This window comes from Alexandromys fortis, unplaced genomic scaffold (assembly GCF_014885135.2).
Source record: "Alexandromys fortis isolate MF-2015 unplaced genomic scaffold, M_Fortis_MF-2015_v1.1 scaffold_265, whole genome shotgun sequence".
NCBI classification, from domain to species: domain Eukaryota; kingdom Metazoa; phylum Chordata; class Mammalia; order Rodentia; family Cricetidae; genus Alexandromys; species Alexandromys fortis.
This window is the reverse complement of record NW_026068166.1, coordinates 953342-979293: the sequence shown is the minus strand read 5'-3', so window position 1 is coordinate 979293 and position 25952 is coordinate 953342. Positions and strand designations below refer to the sequence as shown.

Below are 25952 nucleotides of genomic sequence, written 5' to 3'. Positions count from 1 at the left end.
AGGTCTGAAGTAGGGGAAATAACTGAAGCGTTTTAATGGCGATGCACGGTACACGGATGTATGTTGAACCTTCTTGGGATGCTGAACAATGAGAAAATGGAAACTTCCTTCAAACTGGGTGTAATGGGGGACATGTAACACTGCATGTGTATGGAAAACCACTGTAAGATGTTTGGAATTAGGGTACAGAAGCGTAAAGACAGTTTTGGCATTTTCACGACGTCACCACAGACATGTAGTTCAGGCTTGCTTGGGAGGGAAGGCTAGATGTGGTCTAAAACATGCGGCACAGCAGTCTTCATAAGCACTTGTCCTCTCAGGACCGGACTACATCTGGAGACTTTGAGGGATTCTATCGAGGTCAAAGCAATAACTGAGAACTAGAGGGATAGCTCTTGAAGAAGGAAAAATATAAGCCAATAAGACAGACATTATAGTCTGTGAGAAGGGGAAGGGCAATGTTGGCATTAAGTATATAACACACTGCCAGTGCCGGAGGCAAAACCATCGAAATTGATCATTCCATGGGTAAAAAGGAATACCTGATGTCTCGGGAATATATCATCATTTTCAGAAACACCATGATTCGTTCAAAAAGTTTTATTCATGTAATCTGTCCTTATGTACAACTGTAAATGTGTATGTATTTATAAGAGGTATGCACTAATCAATATGGCCATACTTTACTAAGAGAATAATAGCATGAGATCAGGGAATTCACTAACATAACACCTTGGTCAATTGCTAATATAGTCCCAAATGTTTGTGCACTCCAGATGACTCCACCTCTGAGCCTGAATTCAACGTTTTAAGAAATGTTGAATGTTACTACCATCCGCCATGCAGGTAAACTGCTGGTGTGTCACGTGAGTATCATATAGATGTGTAGGCCCACAATAAATGGAAGATATTATGTGATGCATAATCATTCAGATAAAGAGATGGTTTCCTGTGAAAGAAAAGTCTTGAAAGTACTAACTCTAAAAGCTGAAAAACAAATATCAACACTTAGTTCATTAGTAAGATGTTTGTTATTAGGCTCGAAAGAAACAATGTCACAGGCATTTAGAATTGAATACAGAGTTATAGAGCTGCATTCTAAATTATATGCAAATCACGCCTCAATAAAGTTGATTTAATAAAAGAGAAACTTTACAATGCATAAACTGCAAAATCACCTGCAAGTATAAAATGGCATTGCCTTCCAAAGTGGAATAACTAGCTCAAGGTCAAAAGTAATACTAAATATGAAGTATGGATTTATCAACTGTTCAAGCTACTGAGAAAACATTAATATAAAATGTATATATTTTATCTATATTACATAAATACATAAATATCTATTTATATCTATATTAGTCAACTATGTTTGTAATATCTCATTACAGAATAACAGTGATAGAAAAGAATATGTAATCAAATGTAAATATGGCTACCATATGCTACTTTTACATAAAAAGGTTTTTAATACTGAATCATTCACAGAAAAATAGAGAAGTGTGTTTATATGTGTGTGGGGTAGTGGAGATCAAACCAAAGGCTTCACAGATAATATGAATATAGTCTACTACTAAGCTACATGTCTAGTCCAATAAACTTGTTTTTAACTTTTTAAATCTAGCTTAGTAAATACTAGTTAATTCTAAGGAGTAATTAATAAATTACTTGTTTTTTTAAAAGTTTATCCACATTTTTAAACTTGGAAAAATATATTAATTCTATATTTATATATATTTTAATATATGTGTTTATAATTATTCTATAATTAATATGTTAATTCTATAATTGAATTTTTAATTATAATATTACAACTAAAGTTCATGGTAACTCAAGTAGAGTTGTATGTGGGCCCTCTAAATTACACGTGATGTGACATTCAAGTTCTCTACATGTGGCACAAACAATCCAACATAATAATTTGAAATCATTATGGGCCTGAAAATGTAGTGCTTAAAGATGAATTGATCTTAATTTTATTTATTTACTTTACATTTATACACATAACTACACTGAAATGACATAATATTACTTTAAATGTTTTGGATATTTCTGGCTAGTAGAATAACGGCTGATATTTGGTTCTTCTGTTGTTTTTTATTTGCATTTTCCAGACTTCTTGGAAGAAATTTTGATCATTCATATATATATATATATTTTAAATTTATTTTGAGATAAGTCACTAAGTAGTTCTGGATGGCCTGAATCTCACTATGTAGACCAGGCTGGCTTTTATTCCACAGAGATCTGCCTGCCTTAGAGTGTGTTAGAGACTCTGTGCCTTAGAGAGTTCTTGAAATGTGTGTTTTATCAAGCCCAGCAAAATGCTTTTTTAAAGGTTGTTCTGTGGTTGATGATATCTCATTTATTTCTTCATGCTTCTAGAGCTGCAATTCATCATCCAGTGAGAAGCACGGCAGACATTTCATAGGTGGGATTTCTATCCGACCCCCACTACACACCTCTACATTCATATACACAATTTATATGTAAAAAAGCATATGAAAGCTCTGGTTCCCAGGGGGTTTATCACATTAACTTCATTTTGCCCTTTGTAGGTGTTTTGTTTCCTTGCTTTGTTTACTAAGACAAGGGGTTTCACTGTGTAGCCTTCACTGGCCTGGAAAGAACTATGTAGACCAGGCTGGCCTCCAACTCACAGACACCAGCCAGCTTCTGCCTCTCGAGTGCTGGGATTAAATGTGTGCACTAATCGCCATACCCAGTGACCACATCAACTTAAGTCTTCAGCATTACTAGCTTATAATTTCAAGTAAAAGCAGACCTGAAAGTAAAGAATGCATGTTTCTTACGTCAAACAACATAATAACTAAAAATCCAGCCACATCAGAGAATTCAGTTCAGATTAATCCCTACAAAGTCAAACAGAAAGAATAAACAATCAAGTACTCGAAAGGGGGATCATTTCTATATTGTTATGCTGTGTATCAGGCTGAAGAGATGGCTCAACATTTAAGAGCACTGGGTGACCTTTCAGACGACTCTGTTTTGATTCCCAGCACCCAACTTGATGGCTCACAAATGTCTGCAACTCCAGTTCCAGAGGATCAGACATGCTTTTCTGTGCTCTTCAGGTAGCATGCACACACATGCTGCACAGAGATACGTTCAGCCAAAATGCTCACACATGCAAAATAAAGAGTAATGAAAAATCTTTTAAAAATACGAAGTATGAAGGTTTAAATTCATAAATTTAGAACCTGTCAGACTTTCAAATAAAAATCCAATAAACCAACAGAGAGAAATCATTGAAAAGATCACAGCGATGACCCGAGAAGCTGTAGGCATTGTGAGCCCTGGAAAGGGGGCAGAAACCACTTTACATAACATCTGTACCTTAGCAAAAGCTATCGCTGCTGTTTCGCAAGGAAGAAATCGACAGAAGTAACTTGAAACAGTTTTCTTGATGGTAAAAATGCCACAAATTGCAAGCGCTTTTCCATTCTCCTAGGCTGCAAACAAAACTACTATTGACCTTTAGGTCTACTGAATTTGAAAGAATCAGTGATACTGGAAAGTTATTTTTGAAGATGAGAGTGTCTGCGAGCCAGCTCCGACTAGAAAGGTGCAGCTGCTTAACTCCGAAGCAATCTTCTGATATGTTTACACAACAAACAGCTTGCATGCTACACAGTACCCTTAAAGTAAACTGCCATTTAACCTGAAGGAAACGTCGCTCCCCCCCCCCCCCCGCGTCCTTACCTAAAGACTGGTAGAGCTCCGTCATTTTGGGATGGTCCCAACAAGTTGTTTGGGTCTCGTGGCTAAAACAGAAAATATAAAGAGAGACTTTAGAATCTACAACGTGCAAGAGCAAAAGGAAGACAAACGGTTCTATGTCACATCGCTACTTCCAAGGACTTGCAGAGTACTTCAGATCATCTTGCGTGCAGAAAGGCTCCTTTGTTTTCGAAGCGAAAGAGCAATACTAACATGATTAGCTCTAGAATCTGTTTCTTTTTCACACCCACACATTGAATGCACTACTGTTTTTGACGAATTTGACATTGACCTTGTTATATAATAGGTCAGGATTGCCTCATTTCTCCAACCGTGAGCACACACAGAAAGGAACATGACAATTGTCACTCAGCTCTGTCAGTTCCATCATTACAAATCACCTGATTTCTTCTTTGTTTCCTTGGCCCTCGTTCCATTACGCTTTCCTTTCCATGGCCAGGGCTCATATCGGTGACAACTGTATTCCATTTCACCTTAAGGCATATCCAGCACCAAGCTAATATATCCATCCCATCATTCTCCCTCCTTCCCATTACTTTTAAAATGCCTTTAGACTCAGCACTCTGCAGAGCACCTCGCTTCCTCCTAGATCTCCTTAGACCTCAATGAAGCATTCACACTTCTCCATTTCTTAAAGTGTGGTTGCCTGCTATGAGCTCCTGCCACAAAAGGGACAAAACACCTTTGTTTCTCTTTCAATTACATGAACAAACCCAGGAGAGATAACTACATATACTTTACCTTACTTTGGCCCATCTACATGGATCACCAGAGGATTGTATTTCCTGTTTTCAGAGATTACATGGTAAGCTCCGATAAACTAAAATGCAGCCTGGAACAATTATTTCAGCATTCATATGCCGAGCCTATTTATAATCTTTTAATGGGAAATGTGGGGACCAGAAAGGAAAGAAAGGGCTTAAATCTGGACATGTCAAGGGGACCAGAAAGGACAGAGGCTACCCACACAAAAGGAGGAGCTTGGGGAAGCAATAATGTCAAATGAACTCAGTAGAGGTTTTGAACTTTGGGCTTTCCAGCGCAGAGGTGGTGTAATTTGAGGCAAGTGGACTCACCTGGCAAAGAGGCAAAGGATTAACTGACATTGAGAACCGGCACATCTGAATACAGGCAATTTGCTACCATGTGGTCCCCGAGTTACCATTCTTTACAATAGAAGATGTGGAAGCTTAAAAATGATCCTTCCCAGAGAGCAGAAACTATATTTGCTTACTTAAAAAGAAGCCAAAACGAGAAACACTTCAAGTAGTTTGATAAATATAATCATAAATATCTTAAAGACATATGGAAATTGCCCAAACAGCACAACTTCAAAGAACATCCTCCCTCTCCGATTTACAGTTCAGTCATTGAGCTGTGAAGGCTACTAGAATCAATTCGCAAGAAAATGTTCACTTGTGAATGGCTCTCACTGCCTTCCAAGTGTGTCCATTTTTGTTTCCCTGTTCTGCGGAGAAAATTCACATGTGAAGTGTGTCAATCAGGGCTAGCCGCTGAGGGATATGTAACAGAGTGACATGGAAGTCGTGGGGAGTAAAAAGAGCAAGGGAGGCGGCAGACACTTTAGGAAGGTCTGGGAAAGCCCATGACCACGCTGGTTTATGATGTCGAGAAGGAGTGGGCGGGACTGGTACTTTATATGCACAGCACAAGGAGGCTGCAGCTTGCAGCTTGATGGAAAAAGTGTTGCTTGTTCTCGAGTGATTTGTAGCTCAAAAGTGACTGTGTCTCCCAATTCCATAGACAAGGGCTCCATCCTGAATTCCAGCTTCTTCCCCTTCCAAAGCCCATAGAGATGTAAGCACTAGTGAGAGAAAAAGGGGAAAGATGGAAATGTCCACACAGATGAACCTTACTAGACACACGGTGCAATAACAATGTCCCATTTCCAGGACATTGGGTCGGCTATGACATCTTTAATGGACCTGCAGGAAACTGTCTGGCTAAGCTGATAAACCTGACCAGGCACGGACACACCACCACTCTGAAAAGCAACCATCTGAAACTGATTTCACATAAGAGAAACAGGGCAATGACATAAACTTGGAGTAAATGGAGTTCTTAAAGGAATGAGAACTGTGCAGAGCTTCCAGCAGAACTCCAAAGAGAGAGAGTGCTAACGGGAGCTGATGTATCTATCCTCCATGCTCCATGTCCGGACGAACAAAGCAAACAAGACAGGGAGCAAGTTCATGTTATCAACACACCTACACGTCTCGTCTTTTAATGACAGTCGTAGGGCAGGCTAAAAATTATGAAAAGGGTGTTAGAAATTATATTTTACTGCATCGGTGCTCAACAAAATTGGAATTCCCCTTGAGAGAAGACGGTAGACACCGCCGGCCCCATCCCACCCTTCCTGATTTCTTCCGTAGGTACTATTCTCCCACCTACCTGAGATTCCAGAGTACTGGAAGAAAATAGCGAACTGAACTCCTCAAATAACTCCCCAAATCAACCTTTTAATCTCCCCCCCTTCAACAAACAAACCTTCCCTTTTCAAGCAACATAAAGTAACTAGAAAAACAGATTTAGATTTCACCTGTGCAGTCTTAGCCTCACTTCAACTGCAAGGCAGCACTCGGAGAAGGAAATGTGGAGGAAAGAGGAATAAGAGGTACAATCAGTCCTCAAAACCAGAAAGATAATCACTTCAACATTTAACACTAATATGTTTGGCAACGTCGCTGAATGAACATCAAATTGAGGGCTAAGAACCAAATATTCACTTCTATCCATGTGAGAATTTTGTATCTGGGGTAAAAAGCCCTGTAGGGACACAGTAAACCTCTTCCCTCAAAAGACCGAAAGGCAATGGTAAGCACACATTTGCCTCGCTCAGGTCTATACTCTGTCTTGAAGGACACACTAATTTGGGGGGAGGTGGAGGTAATCAGTTTGGATTTTACAGTTTGTTACTCTGCAACTGTCTTAAAAAAAAAAAACAGAAAATTCTCACCTTCTTCAAGATGGGTAACTCACATTTACCTGGAATATACAGATATATAGTAAAATATGGCCTTCTCTTTACACATCAGCAAAACACTGCCCATATATGTATACCATTTCCAACAAAAGAGGATATTCTGAAACCTGTGCCCAAGTTATTGAGTACATCTTTGTTCAGCCTTCCTGAGAACGGGGTGTTCAATATAGACCACAAGTCTTTCTGGACATTAACACAGACACTGACGACACCCACCACCCTGCAAACCTTTCTGAAATCTTTGAAACCTGCTATTGATTTGGGCCCCACAGATTCCAGTCAGTTACACCTCTCTGAGCAATCCCCGACCTGCCAACCCCCAGCCTACGTGTACAAACCACAAAGAATCTCTCGTTTCCTTTTATTTGACGCTGTGATAGAAATTAAAATACTAAATCACTGGCTATGACAAAAGATCCTAGCAACACCTACTTGTCAATAATCAGAAATGAAAGCATTACTCTACGAAGCATAGGGTTGACCTAATTTCCTACCGAAGAATTTACATTTTCTTTCACCTCTTTTAGTTTCAAGTAGTGTACAAGATTATTACAACTGCCTTGGAGCTGTTACTGCTGTCAGTGCTAAAATAATCAGACTTATTGGCATTGCTTTTGTAGTTTCTTAAAAACAAACATTAGACACATAAAAGTAACAAATATCTAAGGCATTCACTGAGGAAATGGCAGTCGCCTAATTAAAGTAAGATTTCTTTTGCAACCACTGTTATTTGGTACTGAAAATATTCTATATTATTTCCACTATTTCCCAGGGATGAACTAATCACTATGCACCATTGTAAAAAAAAAAGTAGCCTTCTCTTGTGTTTTGAGGAGGATTAGGGTTGGCTTCATATATAATCTGGAGCACACTGAAACACACATACACACACACACACAGAGGGAGAGCGAGGGAGAGAGGGAGGGAGGGAGAGAGAGGGAGAGAGAGAGAGAGAGAGAGAGAGAGAGAGAGAGAGAGAGAGAGNGAGGGAGAGAGGGAGGGAGGGAGAGAGAGGGAGAGAGAGAGAGAGAGAGAGAGAGAGAGAGAGAGAGAGAGAGAGCGAGCTTCCCCCTTTAATCTGGAGACCAGCCTCTTTCTAGAGGAACCTTGGCATTTGTATGTTGAATTGTTGAACTTGGCTAGTCGGCTGGAATACTGGCAGGGTAGGGTGGGATGGGAAATATATTTAGAAGTTTCTGCTACTGTGGGGAAGGGACTTCAGTGGCTATGCGTCAATCTGAGCATCAGACACACTATTCTGGTTCCCATTTCCTGTTCTCAGAGATATTTAACATTTTATTCTGTTTGGTTCAACTCAGGGCAAAGATGATGGCCTTGGTGGCTGTTCCAGCTGTTACTTGTCCTCCCAGTTCTATTTGCTTTTCAGGGTTTACCTCCCACCCACCCTCAACTTTGGCCAAGGTAATTTCACTTCAGGGTCGTGTCCAGCACAAGATCAAACAATGACAACGGAAAACAATTCCACGGTGCTCAAGGGTCAGAAACCTTTCATATAACTGTGTTGTCTCATTTGCTCCTCTCGCTTCTTTAGAAGCAAGGGTAGCCTCTCTAGAAGGTTTAGAACAAGGAAATAAAATATCTAGGCAAAAAAGATAATGGGGTGACAAGGACAGACAGGGGGAGTAAGCTCAGGGACGAGGAAGAGCATATTGGTAGAGAAAAAAGAATGTAGATTTCACTTAAAGACTAGTTTGTTACTTAAACCAGAAGATGGATTTTTCTTTGATATTAAATCAGTTTATAATAACACTACGCTCCCTTAGACAATTAAACCCCTTCAATTTAAGTTTCAAACTTAACTTCAAATTAATTGAGATAAGCATTGTCTTGCCCTTTCCATTGTGATAAGATTAAGAATGACAAACTTTGCTTATAGACACCCTGTAGAAGCAAAAAGTCGCCATGAAATGACTCCATTCTGAACCTCAACAGAAGTCCAAGAAATAAACAAATAATTATAATAGTGATTAAATAAAAACCCCAACCCCCTCAAGCCTCTCTCTTTCTTCTCTAGGTCAATCCCTTGACTTTCTAGGCTTTAATTGTTCTTCTTTTCTTTATTTCTCCACGTCCTGAAGCATGGAATAAGCACAGGAGAAAACACAGAGAAGGAAATGTCAGTTGGAATCCTCGGAAGAAATCAGGCAGAAAGTTGACCTTTTGGCACTTAGCAGTGCAATACAAGGTAGAACCGCGTGCGCCCCTTCCTCCTGCCAGGTCCAAAGGCGATTTGGGGGAACAGCCCGCCTAGTTCATGCCCACACCGGCAGCTCCGGAAAGGAGCAAAAAGCTCCCGGAGCCCGATCCCCACGGGAGGAGCGGTCTGTCCCTCTCTGGGCAAAGGGAGAAATCCGCTTTAGTTCTCCGAGCCTGTCCCAGCAGCCAGGAAGGAGCTGAGTAGCGAGCACTGGCGCCGGGGTGGAAGCCTGGGGGACGCACCTGCAGAGGCTCCCAGGACGGGTGGGAGAGCTGCCCGACGTCTGGGTCTAGCCTATACCAGCCACTACCAGCCACCACCGCCACTGGTCCAAGTTTTGCCTTCTCCTGGCAGCAGCTTGTGCCACAAGTGCACGAATTGAGGGGACAGGAGGGGGTCGGGGGGCACGAACCACTTACCCTTTGAGCTGTTCCCTCATGGCTGTAAGGGTTTCACAGGCAGACAGGGGCGGGAGCTTAGCGTGGAGGAGTAAGCTTGCCCAAGCCGCCGGGCTCCCCAAAAGTCGAGCGCCGCCGCCCAGGCTCGCAGCCGAAAGCACTGCGGAGGAGCCGGGCTGGCTGGCGGGCTGGCGGGCGGGCCGGACGGGGAGGGGGGGGGGGGAAGCTGTGTGCAGACGGGGCGGGGCCGCGCAGGGCTCCGCCCCCACCTAAGGACCTGGGAACCTGGACAGCCAGGGACTGTGAGCGCTTTCAAAACGGAATAGAAAAAGAGAGAACGAAAAGAAACTAAGAAGGATATGAACAAAGACCGAAAGGAGTTGAAGGTAGACCCAGGAACCTGGAAGCCACATGTCCTCTTGCCAGCATCCCCTTAAAAATCCTCTGGCAAGAAAACTTGTTGCCTAAATAAATGACCTAGGTGCAAATGACCTCATCGCAGATAATTAGTGTGTGGGCTTGGAGTTTTCCTTTTAGAAAATGAAAGAAAAAAATAATTATCACATGAGAACGTATTCACCTCACTCCTCCACCCCTTCATCAGTAGAAAATTAAAGGGATGGGGCAGGAAAACATGAAATCCAAACTTAACCTACTGAATTATTTTTTTTAAAATGAGATGGGGTCTCTCACATAGTTCTCACTGTCTGGAAATTCACTTCATAGACCACACTGGCCCCGAACACACAGAGAGCCGCCTGTTTCTTTCTCCTGAGTGCTAGCATTAAAGGTGTGCATTACAATGCCTGGCTACACTGGATCCTTAAGAAACGTTTCTGTTGGTGATACAGCATTGGTTCTCAAAATGTACGTCTAAGACTAACAACAGTTCCACCATCATCTACAGAGTTCTTAGAAATGGAAGAAAAAAAAAAAAAAAAACCAGGGCCCCAACCTGGATCTACCAAATCAAACACTGAGCACACTAAAGTTGGAGAGGCACCGATACAGATTCACAGGACAGTACCACCAGTGGTTTTTCTTGAAGTATTAGGAAAAATCTGAAAGGATCGCTTTTCCAGTATAGCACTGAATTGGAAAAGACATTAGGCCTGATGGCCCAGTGTGACTCGTGTCAGAAGCTGCAATAGGAAGAAGGCACAGTTTAACTACACACAACTGTTTTGAGCTTGGAAACATTCCCAACAAAAGAAAGCCTTCATTAGCACAAGAATTTTCCACAATCTCCATATCTTCATATTTTAGACTCGGAGGAGCTACTCTGTGTTTTCATTGTTTCTCTTTGTTCCTTTCTTGGCCGTTTTCTTTTTATCTTCCAACCATTTGTTTTTCGCTCTTCTGGTGAGTTTATCTACTTAAGTCTACACTTTAAATATATTCTTTTTTATTATTTTAAAAATCTTCTTGTCTCCCCCTCTACATTTTTACTTAGATTCTTTGAACCGAAAGGACTGGCAGCATCAATTTCTGCGTTTTGGTATGCCACAACACAGCAAGGAGGCAGAAAGGAGAAATGAAATGTGAGGTTTCTTTATTACCTTTGACAAAACAGATAAAAATATTGACGTTATCACTAAAACTATGTGCCTGTAGGTAAGATGGGTGTTGCTATTTTAAAACAAACATGGTACTTCTGGCATTTCCCTTCAAAGACTAGGGCTGCTTTTGCAGTACGGTAGCAGCTTGAGCTAGTGAATTGAAGGGGTGCTGCTGGTGTGGCCAGGGGAGGGCATACTCAGACTTATTTTGGGGTGAGGGTGTCCCTAGTCTAGAAGTAGATTCCAGGTCTGCCTCCTCTATCTTTCTCTGGGGTGGAGGGATTAGTTGCCTTTGATGAGAAAGTAGTAGCTTTTGCGGTAAATCATGCAGAGTAATCGTTGTGTCGATGCTGGATATCACTTAAATATTGTTTACTGTAAGGAGAAGATACAAACAGCACAGCACGGACACTTGTAAATATTAGAAATCAATCGCCTAACGATCGGCAACCCCTGTGTGATGAGGCCCACTGTCAGTCCTTTTTCTTTGTGTTTTGTTGCCTGCTTGCTGGTTTTACATTCTAGTGAACTGCTCAATATTCAGGAATTCTGCTGTTTCTCTAAACTCTAAATGTGAAAGTCTATTTTCCCACTATCCAGTTAGAGAACTACTAAGAATGAATTGTCAGGGAAAAGAAAAAGAATGGAAAACAGAATCACTATTCAGAATTTGTAAAAATTTGACAGATGGCAATTCTCAAAAATATAGCATTAAGTCCTTTTTTAGACTTGAGTTATAAGCACTTAAGCACTGCTTCCAAATCTTGATACCATTTTAGAAAATACTGAAAGTATTATTAAGGAATGACACGGGTATCACACTGTTTTGTTGTTGATTTCAGCCATATTAAGAGTTTTGATTAATAAGTAAAGGTATTTTTTTTTAAAGCACAGAGTTGCCTGATCTTCATTCCATGTGTAAATTACATAGTGCTATTTTGTATATGTGTGTGTGTGTTTGTGTGTGTGTGCGCGCACATATGTGTACATATGGTTTATTTAGAGTAGTTGTTTTACATTATTCTTAATTTTGTATGGCACAGGGAATTGAACCCATAATTGCCACTAAGCTATGTCACAATTTCCGTATTATTATCACCGTTATTATTGTTGTTTTGTTTTGATTTGAACCACAGACCAGAAAAGGATGCAAAGTTGAGAAAAAAAATCAATTTGAAAACCTGACTACAGGTCCTGCCATGAATGAGCCCTTTGCCTCGCCCTCCTAACCAGAACATGGTGGTGCAAGAGCTGGAATTAGCAAGCCTGTTCCTAAGAATTATGAGATTGGCTATTCTGTTGTACTGCCACAGACAGAGCCTCTCTTATCATGAAAAACGTCTGTGTTTCCTTTAGTGTGCTCACAAGCAAGCTCGCTGATAGATGAGAGCAAAGGCGATGAACTTGGTAGAAATATCAGGAAAAAGGGAATGAGACACGAAGGGGTCAAGAAGGTGATTCAGCAAACATTCCCATAGCTAAATCACATTCGTCTTTGGATCACTTAAACTTTGCTTGCACCTCCGAAAAGCTAGTTCTATAGCCTAAGAGATTGGGCTTATTCCCCTATTCTCTGCTCTGCTCTGCTCAGTGCCCCTAGGAAGCTGAACCTCTGGGGAATCAGGCTCTCTTGCCCTTTGATTTCCGCTCACTTTCAACCAGTGGGAGGCAGTGATGAAAGGCCCATGGAAGAAGATGAAAGGGAAGAGAGCAAGTGATAGCTAGGTATTTATTTCTCCAGCTCCCTCCTGCTGACCCCTGGCCTAGAAGTATCTAGGCTCTTTGACTTGCAGCCTCATTGGGCAATCTTTCCCTTCAGGCCCAGCATTATGCAGGAGCCCCAAGCCATCCCTTCCCTTTGTACCCTTGCACAATTTTATCATTCCTTGTTTATGTCCACCTTGCCCAAATCTTTGAAATAGGTTTTTCATTATACTGTCTTCAGGTACCCACATCGAGTGTACCGTGTTTCTTTTTGAATGCTTCCCAGCCCAAGCCACCTTCTAGAGAGCGATGGATTGGACACTGAGGGCCAGATAGACAGCAAAACACAGTTTTACCCCGTGGGGTGGAAAAGCAGACTAAACAGTCACTGGACAATTGTTCTTAGAAAGCTCCTATTAAGCCCACAAAAAGTCACATCAAAATCAAATTGATAATAGGAATAGGTGCAAAGGAAAACAAACTCAATTCTTTTCAAGAGCTTTGGTGGTCTACTTGCCTTCACGAGGGAATGGCAACACAGAAGTCAGGACTGCTGAAAAAACCTAGAGTTGATCTGCACTTGAAAGGCGTGGGAACCTTCCGAAAGAGGGAGGAGTGTGGCTACAAACGTGGCTTTCTCACTCCAGGATTGCTGTGATGACTGAATCAGAAGACAAACTGGAGTTAGACCAGCAGGTTCAAGGTTACTGCAGTATAAGGGGGATCTGAGGGAACCGCACTAGTGTCTGAGGAATAAGAAATTCTAATATAGTTGACAGTAAAAGATCCCCGACTGACTGGATGTGCACACAGAGAAGAAAGAAAGAAGATAGCAGTCCTAAACTCACCAGCCTCACAGGAGGAATATTCCCCACACCACCAACAAGATATTCTTACATTCTAATTTAACTGTTCCTGGGCATTGGTATTTTTAAGGCTCTCTGGGAGAATCTAACATATAACCAGGGATAAGGCCTTGTCTTAGGGTTCTAGTGCTGTAAAGAGACACCGTGGTAATGGTAACTCCTACAACAGGAAGCATTTCCTTGGGCTGGCTTACAGCTCCAGAGGTCTAGTCCATTATCAACATGGCAGAAGCAGACAGCATGGCAGAATGCAGGCACAAATGTTGCTGGAGAAGTAGGTGAGGGGCCAAAACTCTAAGCTTGGCATGAGCCTTTGAAACCTCAAGCCCACCCCTCACTGACACACTTCGTCCAAACAATGCCACCCCTCCTAACTGTTCTACTGCTCAATTAGTGGCACTCCCTTGTGACTAAGCACTCAGATATATGAGCCTCTGGGTGGCGCTGTTATTCATACCACCACAGGCTTCCTCCTATCCAAAGGTGGATCCAAAACTGGATGGATAACAGTCACCAAACAAGAAATGTCACAGCAGGCTAGAGGGGAGACAGGAGAGATGATAAGTTACATACCTCCCACAACGAGGTAAATGAAGATAGTTGTATGATGTAAAGAGGAAGTGTACCTCGGAGTTAGTTGTTGACCCTTTCAATTTGGGGCTTAGATGGATAATCATTTGGATTGGAGTTACACTTCAAAAATGTCAGTATTGTAGGAATATTAGGTTTAGACATAACCATTTGGTGGCAAGTGTGAAGGGCCAAGTACAGAAGCCAGGCTTCTCGAATATTCGACAAGTACATCTTAAGTTTTTTATTAACCTTTCTAGGCTACTTATAATTTATTTTCAATGTTACTCCAATTTTAGCAGGGTAAAACTGATTGGTAGAATACAAAAATGACAACAAATGGGTTTACAGGACCAGGAAGGTGGCCCTAAGGAACATCACCAGTCCCTGAGAGTCAGCTTGCTCTAAGAGTCCTTGTGTGAATCTTATTTGCTGCAGCCGACATTAAATCTGATCTGTATCATTTTGTAAAAACCCATTCAGAGGATAGGTATTGCTTCGAGTAAGTAATGCATATCTTATAGTAAAATGTCAACACTTGTATAATCCAGTAAACGTACAATATCTCCATGTTTCTCTTCGCACGGTGTAAGCTCTAGCCAGAGACCATGAATCAGACTTCTAACAAATGCTTCCAATACCGGTAAATCACTGCCACTTAGGGCGAATGTGATGGTGTCCTAATTAAAATACGTCTAACAATGCCTCTAGATCATTGTTAACCCATCAGCAGCAACTCTGCACGCTCTTCTTTCAGACCCAGAGCCCATCATCCTCCCACAAAAGCTGATTTTTCTCCCCCAGGCCTTTTCTTTGCAGGGAGGCAGAATACGCCAGGCCGCAGAAAGTTTTCAGAGGCGGCTGCCAGCTACACCAGAGATTTCACCAGACAGGTTCTAGATAAAGTCGAACTCTCCTTCAATTGCAAGCAGTTTTCACTTAATACGATTCCTCAAAGCTTCACAGAGCCACCGATATCAAGCTGAACATCTAAAAAGATGTGAAGTTTAGCATCTTCACTAAAATAGAGGCACACTTCATTAACCTCAGAGGCCGGTAGTCGCTTAGTGGGAAAGAATCGGCGTGCCTATTAGCCTGGAAGCTATCGCACTACCAGGCTTACACGAACTACATCACCTGCTAAAAATGGAGAACTGATTAAGGTGGTTCAAGTGTATCTGCTACAACATTCCTGGTCCACCTTAACAGCTCGGAGCTGTAACTATTTGTCTGCCTTTCCCAAGCTGATTATGCCAAATAGCAGGAATTTCAAAACTAGGCAGAAATTCTGACACTCTGCATAATCTCTCTTCCTCTTCAGCTACAAATAAGGCTTTGTATTCGATTAGACGCACAGCAGGTGAAAACCCCAATTAGTGAATTCATTCTGGGACCTCTCTACCTTCCTCCCACACACAACCAGACTTTAGAAAAACAATAGGGGTTGTGATAGTCTTTTCTCAAATCATAAATTAACCCTTAGATCTACCCGATGAAGAAGAATTATCATTGCAAAAGGTTGATTAGTTTCTTTCTTCTTGACTTCACAGTTGGGGTTAGAGACAATTTTGCTTTACCAGAATTGACTGTTTTTTTCCACAAATGTGCTCAGATTTTCAGATCAATCCAGAAATTGCAGGGTTTTTTTCTTCCTAACTGAAAACTCAGAGTGCCAATATTATCTAAAGAATGATTGATGAATAGTCTGCTACAAGAGAGAATTACTTTTAAGCTAGATTCTTATTGTGGTATATTTGAGATGAGAAATATTAACTTTTAGTGTAAGCAGTAGTACACTTTGGCCTAAGGAAATACACAAAATCTATATGTCATACTTTGTAAATATTTATTTGTCAAAAAAACAGTCGTCATTGAGCAAGGAGAGAGGTTTTGTTTGGACATGCAAAAATTGACACAGCTTTAGGTTTTAGAGTGATTCACTTATACTTTGTCAATTGCTTTTTTGGAAATAATTCACGACCCGGTTTTATTTATGAGCAGATGATTTAAAGAGAACAGCTTTATCTTTTCTAATTGTTTTTCCGCTATCCCTGTTGTTGAAACAAGTCTTGGGACTTATTATCCACAAGAAAATACTGCACATATATCAAATAGCAATCCAGCTTTTACAAACACTCATCTGTTGCCGTCAGTGGCTCATTTCATTCCGAGGCTTCTTAATTAAAATGCAAAGCTCTCCGTACATGCCTTCCTATATTCCCCTTTTCTGAAAATTCTCGAATTTCATAAAAGATGTTAAATGACAACCTAAGCACAATTAATACTTATGATTTGGTTCTTGAGATTGGGCAAACAAAGGAATTGCCAGCCAATTAAGTGAACAAGAAAGTCATCTTAAAAATTGAAACAGATAAGACACAATAGTACAGATGAAGACACATTTTTTCCCTTTAAGATGCATATCTCCAAGCATTATGTCTTATCAAAAGCAGCTTTCTTAATGCATAGCAAGTGTAGCTGCTTTTGACGCTCTATGCATCAAGATGCAGAGCAGAGACCAGGCCACATTTGCCCCTTCAGAGCTACCCACTCAACACTTGCTAGGTGAGTAATTTAGCCACTTAGGGGACATTCGTTAACTGCTCTGTAAAAACACGGATGTTATTGAACAGGAATAGATTATGGGTCAAAATCACACAATGACTCAAAAAGGGGTTGGAAGCCTGGGGACTACTGCGTTAATGGAAACTGGCCTGCTGCACAGGTGTGACTCCTCGGAAGCCAATCTGCTATGTTCAAGTCTACAGCTTCAAAAAAAAAAAAAAAAATGACGGGCCTGCTCCAAGTGCCCCTCAATCCTTCCTCCTCTATTGTTTACAAAGGAGCCTGCCTTCCTTGGTTGTTCGCTTGTGGTGACATTACGGTTTGGATATGACAGAAAACTAGGTGTGGTGATGCATACCTATAACCCCGTTTACTCTCGAGAGGCGGAAGCAGCAAAACTATCAGTTCTCGGCCAGCTTGGTCTACAAAGTCAGCCTCTGTTTGGACATAGAACACCACAGAATAAAAATAGATTCAGTGTACTCACTTTAGCTTTTCGTCTTAGATTGTGATAGGGAGGAAAATGAGAGGCCCGAGTGGCTCAGGCCCTCCTCTCTCAGCAGTTTACAGAAGGACCCTTTCTTGTTTTGTTTTGTCTTAGTAGGCACGCCAGTTCTTGGGAGGGAGGCCTAGACAGGAGAACTGTGACCGTAGGAAAATCCTGTACCAGTCAGGGAACTCAAGGTCATCCTGCAACATATAATGAGACCTTGTCTGCGGCAACTACCTCCAGGACAAGGTAGAATGAGTAAGGAGACAATTCCTTACAAGACAAATTCATACTCACAGCCTAAAATATGCAGAACCTTCTACAATATCTGCTATTGTTCTTTTGTTAAACCATGAATATGATTCAGACGTGTTTTAAGAAAAAGGTGTATCCAGGTTTGTGTTTTCAGATAGCAGGATTCTGAGAGAGACAGTGAATACTGATTTGGGAGATAACAGTGGGAGAAAAGGCGGTCTTTGATGGAGGCCTCTTGGTGGCAGGTGTTTTTTTTTTTGTTTTTTTTTTTAGTTTTTAAAATTTATTCTTCCCTCATATATTTCATCCGACAGAACTTTCCCCTCCCTCCTTTCCACTTAGTCCCCTCCCTGCTTGACCCCCCCCCACATCCACTCCTCCTCCTTTCCCTTCAGAACGTGGCAGACTTTTTAGGGCTAACAACCAAATATGCCACATCAAGTTACAAAAAGATTAGGCACCTCCCCTCTTACTAAGGCTGGACAAGGCAACCTAGTAGGAAGAACGGGTCTCAAAAGCAGGAGAAAGAGTCAAAGACAGCCCTGCTCCCATGGAGTCCCACAAGAACACCGAGTTACACAACTGCAACTTGCAAGGGGCCTGGGTCAGTTCCATGCAGCTCCCTGATGGGCAGTTCAGAGTCTGTGGGCTCCTAGGAGTCCAGGTTAGTTGATTTTGTGGTCCATGTTCTTGCGGTGCCCTTGGCCCCTCTGGCTCCTACAATCCTTCCTCCCCATATTCAGCAGGATTCCTGGAGCTCCGCCTAATGTTTGGCTGTGGGTCTCTGCATCTGTTTCTCTTGGTTGTGAGATGAAGCCTCCCTGATGACGATTATGCTAGGTTCCTGTCTACGGGTATAGCAGAGTATCATTAGGAAACATTTCCTTTATTATTATTATTATTATTATTATTATTATTATTATTATTATTGCCAGTTGTGTTTGGTTCTATCGTAGGGCTCTAGGCTATCGAGCCTCTGGTTCCTCACCACCACACCCCCCCGACAGTGCCAGGGCTGAGTCCTCACTGTCTAAGTCTCTAATCTGTACCAGTCATTGGTTGGGGTGGCAGGTTTTGAATGGACTGCCTATGGGAGGAATTCCACAATCAGACAACAACGAAAAAGGAAATGGATAGATTACAGGTTCACTTCAGTAGTAGAGCTCTTGTCTAGCATGTATGAGGTCCTGTGTCCTTTTCCTACCACTGAAAAAGAAATTGTGTGTGTGTGTGTGTATAAAACAACTTTACCTGTTCATCATATATCAGTGGCTAAATCTTGCACTCAAACACTGACTCATTTGTCAGGATTTTTTAAAAATTAGCATTTATTTGCTTGCATGTGTGCCTGTGTACAAGCCATAGTAGAAATGTGATGGTCGAATTACAGCCAACAGGAGACAGTTCTCTCCGGCTACCATGAGTTCCGGATGGAACTCAGTTCATCAGGCCAAGGCAAGTGACTGTACCTGTTGCCAGCACAGGAAAACAATTTAAATACAAAAAGAAAATATGACTGCTATGAATTTTTATATTTCCACCATTTCTAAGAAAATAAAGAGCTCACCCCCAGAGTAAATTTCTCTGTTAAATATCTTCCAATGGGAATTTCTTTAAATGGTGGCAATAATGGTATATTTATAAAATACTTGTATCTTTTTTGATTGTTCAAACTCTTCTTGTTGTTCTTTAGTGTTTGTGTAAGCTGGGGGTACTAGAAACCTGGTGTTGAAATATAAAAAAAGTGATTCTATAATGTTATCAGATTCTTCTACTATGGGGATTTAATGGGAGTAAGGTCTTATCTTTAGCAAGTTTACAATCTACTTGGGGGAAGGGGTGGGATAAAGATACGTATGACCAAACATAATATCAGTGAAATTAAGAAGAAAATTGATATCAAAGTTAAAGGGGAAAAATGATCACTTTGACCCCTTGAAGATCACGAACTAGCCTATGGTTGGAGTTGGCAGGTTGACTCAGTGGACAAAAGCACTTCCTACCAAGTCTGATGATTTCAGTTCTCTCCCTGAAACCCATGATAGAAAGACAAATCAACTTGGAAAAGTTTCTCCTAATGTCCACATGTTGTGGTATGTGGTATACTACACACACAAGCAGATACACAATAACAATAGTAATATTAATAATAAAGAACCAGGTATTTTGTTAGTGGATAAAGAGCTAAGCAAGGGGGGCGGCTGTAGGGATGGTTCAGTGCTCAAGACTAAGGATCAGTTCCCAGCACTGACATAGTGGCTTACAGTTATCTGTAACTCCAGTTTCAAGGGATCTGCCGGGCTCTTCCAGCCTCCAAGGGTATCCTAAATGCCCACAATGTACTTTTGTACATGCAGACAATGCATCCACATGTGTAAATAAATCTTTTTCTAAACTTAAGGGAAAGCTCTTAAGCTGATTCTCCAAGCTAATAACTCACATTAATAATTCGGAAGGCATGGGTTTTTATAACATACTGCTGTGCTATAATATTAGTTTATGTTTTGTAGAAACTCAAAAATTATTGGGAAATATTAAACTTTATGACTTGAGAAAACTAGTTGACAGAAGATACTAATAGTTCCCATTAGGATACCAAATCATTTTGTGTGTCTGAGAGAGCGAGCTGAGATCTCACTCTGCCAGTCTTGATTTCAGTCTGAAGAATCCTCCTAAGGGCTGGCACTAGTGCATGCCATTTTATCCAGTTTTTCCATCATGCTCTTGAGTTGATACCAATAACACCTTTCTACAGAAATCTAGGTCTTCATGGTTTGACCTAATGATAGTTTTTAGAAGGTAGCTGACAAAGAATGGAAGCTTCTTCTTATATGATACACATAGCAGAGACTGGTAGGACTTGTATAGTTAGAATGTCGTCTTCTTCAAATAGGATTAAATTGTGGGTGAGACGAGATCGGGATGAAAAAGTGAATAGGGGAAAAAAAGAAAAAAAAGTGAATAAGGGCTGGAGAGATAGCTTAGAACTTTAGAGCACTTGATGCTTTTACAGAAGACCTATGTTCTATTCCTAGCACCCACATTGTGGCTCATGACTGTATGTAACCCGATTTTCAGTGGATCAGATGACTTGTTTTGACTTCTGTGGGCACCAGGCACACATGATAATGCACATACATACATGCAGGGCAAATGTTCATGCACATGACATAAAATAAATACATTTAAAATAATTTAAAAAGGAAACAGGTTAAAATGAAAATGTGTGCCCAGCAGACTATTCCAGCAGATCCAGTTAAGAGGGGATTGAAGGGGCAGGGTGCTAGAGAGATGGCTCAGTGGTTAAGAGCACTGACTGCTCTTGTAGAGGACTCAGTTCAATCCTCAGCATCCACATGACAGCACAGAGCTGCCTGTAACTTCAGTTCCAGGGAATCTGATGCCCTTTGCTAACATCCACAGAGACTGGGCCCGCCTATGGTGTGCAGACATACATGCATATAACAAATCCACATAATATTCATATAATAAAAATTAAATATCTTTAAAATAAAGAAAGATCAAATCCTGAACTAAGTGTTTTGAATAAAAATTGGTGGAAAGGTGTACTACGAAACAGATAATATAATTAAATAACTGCTACTTTTCAACTGATTGGATGTATGATAATGGAAGAGAAAAGTCTAGGAAATTTTTTTTCTTGAGACTGGATCTTACTGTAACTCAGGCTGTCCTTAAATTCACTGTGTCACCTGGGCTGACCTTGAAATCACAACAAGATTTCAACCTCAGACTCCCCAGTGCTGAGATTCTGACATGAGTTATTATACCTGGCTAAATTTAGCATTTTAAACATTTTTATTATTTATTTTTATGTGTATGTATTTTCCTGCATGAATGCCTGTGTACCACATACATGCAGTACCTGCAGAGCATCATTTATTGCAGATTTTCATATGAGAGTGTGTATATATGTGATATGTAATATTTAAATATATACACACTATATGTGCGTGTATACCATGCACTGTTCCTTAATCACCGGGTGAGTATGAGTGAGGGGTGATGTATATTTAGCAAGAGTGAAGAGCTGGGTCAGATTTCCAAAGCCTCAAAATAATAGTAATAAGGAAACATAAAATTCAGCGTTAAAGAAATATAAATAGAATAAAACCTTAAGAAAGAAGACTGAAACACAGATACCACGATTATAGGCCTTGACATAGTTATTAAATGTCATTGTGCACATCCACTAAAGTAGGAAAGACAAACAATTCAAGGTGTTAGGACATCTCCAGAACTCTCAAGCTTTGTTGCTAGAAGTGAAAATTGGTATAATTATGCTGAGAAGTAAAAGAATACATAAAAGATGAACACATATACACCAATGACCTAGAAATTCTATTGCTTAATATAGTTTCTGCATAAATACATGCATGAAATGATGTAGTTTAAAATGTTTATATTATCACACTGAGTATGGAATGCTAGCACAATGGAATATTCCAGCAATGAAGATGAACAATTTACAGCTTCATATAATGGTAAAGATGAAGCTGTTTAAAGAACCGTGCATAAGAGTGCATGTAGTATGATCCAATATATTTATGCATCATATAAATATAATGCATTATATAAAATATTGGATCATATGCATATATATAAATATATAATATATAAATATATTGGATCACACACACATACATATATATATATCCTGACCAGAATAATTCATGGTTTTAAAGTCAACTTTACATCATACAGTATCTAATTTTATTCAATCTAACTTGTCCAGAGCTTATAGATTGCTTTACTTCATTAAAATTAAATAAAATGACATCACAATATCATTACTGCATGATGTCAAGTTTTAGCAAAACCCATCAGGGGTGGTATTTATAAGACCTTTCTTCATAAACTGAGACTGTGGCACTAAACTATACCTAAGGTGAGGGAATCTCATGAGAACCAAAACAATATGATTCAACAATAAAGCTCTCTATTGGCCCAGGTTAAGAGTGTGAAAAAATATCTAGTACAGTATTTTTCTTTTCTGTTCCTTTCTGCCTCCTGGGTTCTGGGATTAAAGATATTTGTATCTGACTTCATTTTAATCCCCCAAAGGTTCTAATTTTATTTTTCTTTTTTTAATATTTATTTATTTATTTATTTATTTATTATGTATACATTATTCTGTCTGTGTGAATGCCTGCAGGCCAGAAGAGGGCACCAGACCCCATTACATATGGTTGTGAGCCACCATGTGGTTGCTGGGAATTGAACTCAGGACCTTTGGAAGAGCAGGCAATCCTCTTAAACTCTGAGCCATCTCTCCAGCCCCAAAGATTTATTTATTTATTATGTATCCAACATTCTGCCTCGATGTATGCCCGCAGGCCAGAAGAGGGCCAGGTCTCAGTACAAATGGTTGTGAGTCACTATGTGATTGCAGGGAATTGAACTCAGGACCTCTGGAAGAGCAGCCAGTGCTCTTAATCTCTGAGCCATCTCTCCGCCCCCTTATTTTTTCTTAATAACAAGTACTTTTGGAAAAGTCTATGATCTCAGCATTTAGCATAAGGAAACTGTACATCAGTATAATGAACTAAAATGTGTTTATGTATGATTTTAGTATGTTATAATAAATTTTACTAAGTGGACATGGATTGACAAACACCAATGTGATTATCACCAGGGTTACTCACAGTAACAATAGTTGTAAGTACAATTTCTTGACTGTTTTTTAAATTCAAACAAGCCTATGGGGACTTTCGAGCCACACTTTAGTTTGAGAAAAAGGAACACCGAGAAACCAAGAAACTTCCTTAAGGACTTATGACAAGTAATTGACAGAATTTTGCTCGGAAGTAAAATACTAAGGAGTCTATGTCTTCCCTGTTCAAGGATTTCCAAATAGCAGGCTTTTCTACTTCATAGATTATAATAAAGTGTACACAGAGAATCCTGTTCAGTATTGCTTTTAGAGAAACAAATTCATATAAAAATATAAGGTTACATAACAAGAACAAGCAATCCTTGGGAAAAATTTCCATTCAATCACATAAACAAAGAAACCAAACATAAATGCAGAGGTGTTTGTGTGTGTGCACGTGTGTGTGTGTGTGCATACTTGCGCATGTGCATTTCCATGCACATGTTCACTGAGAAGAAATAAAGTCTTTTTTTTACAGTAATTGGTTAAAAATAAATTATAAAAATGCTGAGCCTGTATAATATCATTTATCTCGACCAGGGTATGGAATTAATTGGGGGATTAATAGACTCAGGAAAGAAGGAGAGTTGGGGAACTGTTTACCAAGTTTGACATTATAGTCATATGGGGAGCTGCAGGAGTGAGACTTTGCTTCATGTGGCAGAGCTCCTCTGCCAGCTGTTTGTTTGGGTGACTGTTTAAGAGTAGACTAGGAATCACTCAGCCATTGTTTTCCCCTTCCAAATGGCATGGTGATATTGTCACATTGCAGAAGGGGATAAAAAGAAAACATTTCTACTAAAGCATTGTCAAGGGGAGTAACACATAGTTCAAACTACTACACACAACTGTATGTTCTCTGTCTGAGCATCACACTTCAAAATATAAACTGAGAAAGAATCCTTCTGCTCTTCCCTTGCAACAAATCCTAATTTGCAGCTTTAGCCCACATGCCCAGGTTTAAGTATTCAAACTGGCAAGTGTTTACCTGAAAGATTGGTGGCATTTTAGGGTAGGATAGTTTCACTCTTTAATACATAGATATTCACTGTACTAAGTGCTTCAGAAATTTATGTGAATATATATTTATCAGGCCTGATAATGGCTACGCTATTTTTAAGAAGAAAAAAAAGTTACTTTACTGGAAATGCAGGGATTTTTCAGATAGTATATGTCTCTATGAAAATTAAGCATATTAAGAATAAAAATAACAACTTTAAAATTAATTTATTTTTCAAGAGTGTCTGAATATGCGAGTAAGTCAGGAAGTAAGTCAGAATTTTTGGTCACATAACCATTCACTGAATTGTCTATAGCAAAAATATAGCCAATTGCCACATTTCTAGCCATTATTTTTATCCTTTCAAATCCCTGACATGACTATGCATACTGTATTTCAACCATTGGTTATGAAACTGCCAACCAATTGTTTAGCTGAATAATGCTTATTTACAAAACAAGAATTGTAGTAGCACATCTTTTTTTTTTTTAGCTGTATCTAAACTCAGTTTTCTCATTCCTCAGAACAATGTGCCTACAGCTTTTGTTTCTTCTTTCTCTAAGAAATAGAACGTTCCCCATTGCCCCTTGGATCTCAGATGTTCCTATGACATGACTTAATTGAGCTGAAAGACAAGACTAAACATGATATAGGCAACAACCTGACAAGTCTCTTTATACAGAACCGTTGAGTAGCATCTTGGCTTCTGAGATAAATGGACCTAGTTGAATCTGTCCATATATGACAACTTGTCATAATCAGACATGTGAGTTAGATCATAATAGCTTATCCACTAGGTAGTGGAGCACAGATATGTATGTAAGCTAACCCTGCAAAAATACAACTGATTCTTATGTCCCATCTCAAAACCCAGTTTAGCCATAAAATAATGAGTTAAATTAATGCCTGTGCCTTTATAGCGTGGGGAAACTACAGATCACAGACTAAGTCTGGTCTATAGTTGTTTTTGTACAGCCTCTCAGCTAAATAATACTGTCACATGTTTAACGATATGTAAAATAATTTATAAAAATATGCAACAGAGATTGTAAGAACATCATAACATTTAAAATATTTACTCTCAGGTCCTACATACGAATGGTTTTCTCAATTCTATTTTAGGCCAATCAGTTATATGTGTTTGTTATAAAGTAAAAGATAGTTGATGCATAACTACTTTCAAGAAAGTATAAATATTAGAAACTAAGACTTTTTCATGGAATTTAGTTGGTATCTGGTCAGTTTATGACTGATATTTACCCTTTAGTAACTAAAGTTTAGTGGCTTGCTAACTAAGACAAAACCATAAATGAATAGAGTGAATAACAAAGAGGCTTTGGAGGTGGGGATAAAATTGTATTGCACTTTGATTATAGGAATGGTTTGATAAAATCACATATGAGAAAAATCAGGAAATTCTGCACACTCAATGTATGCAATTTATTATATGAAAATTGTCCCATAATAAAGCTGATTTCTGAAATTTTTTAAAAGGCATTTACTCTAACATCAATATAACATTAAAAATGCATATGCATTCAATTAAACAGATATTGACGTGTGATACACAGGATGTTTGTATAAATAAAGGACATATCCAGGTGTTGGGAGAGGCTGCTAACTCATTCTCAGCCACCCAGAAACGAAATAATCACACAGAAACTATATTATTTGCAATACTGCTTGGCCAATAGCTTAAGTGCATTTCTGGTTAACTTTTATATTTGAAATTAACCCATTTCTATTAATCTGTGTATCGCCATGAGACTGTGGCTTACCAGCGAGTTGCTGGTGCATATGTCTCCTGCAGGGGGCCACGTGATTGCTCCCTGATTCCGCCTACTCTCTCTCTCTCTCTCTCTCTCTTTCTCTCTCTCTCTCTGCTTT

At 39.9% G+C, this 25952-nt stretch overlaps 1 protein-coding gene across 7 annotated transcripts in view; it reads right to left on the bottom strand.

Annotated features, from left to right (window-relative positions):
- The window catches only part of Dmd (dystrophin), a 1091134-nt gene that overhangs the window by 131307 nt on the left and 933875 nt on the right, over positions 1-25952 (bottom strand). For 4 of the 7 annotated variants that reach the window (XM_050128231.1, XM_050128229.1, XM_050128232.1 and 1 more), the window contains exons 1-2: positions 9404-9563; positions 3721-3782 (exon numbers count right to left, since the gene is read on the bottom strand). In XM_050128231.1, coding sequence (XP_049984188.1) covers positions 3721-3782; positions 9404-9423 — 82 coding nt within the window. In that variant the 5' untranslated portion in view covers positions 9424-9563. Of the gene's footprint in view, positions 1-3720; positions 3783-9403; positions 9564-25952 lie in introns of those variants that run through there. The other 3 variants (XM_050128228.1, XM_050128226.1, XM_050128227.1) reach the window with 1 other exon arrangement.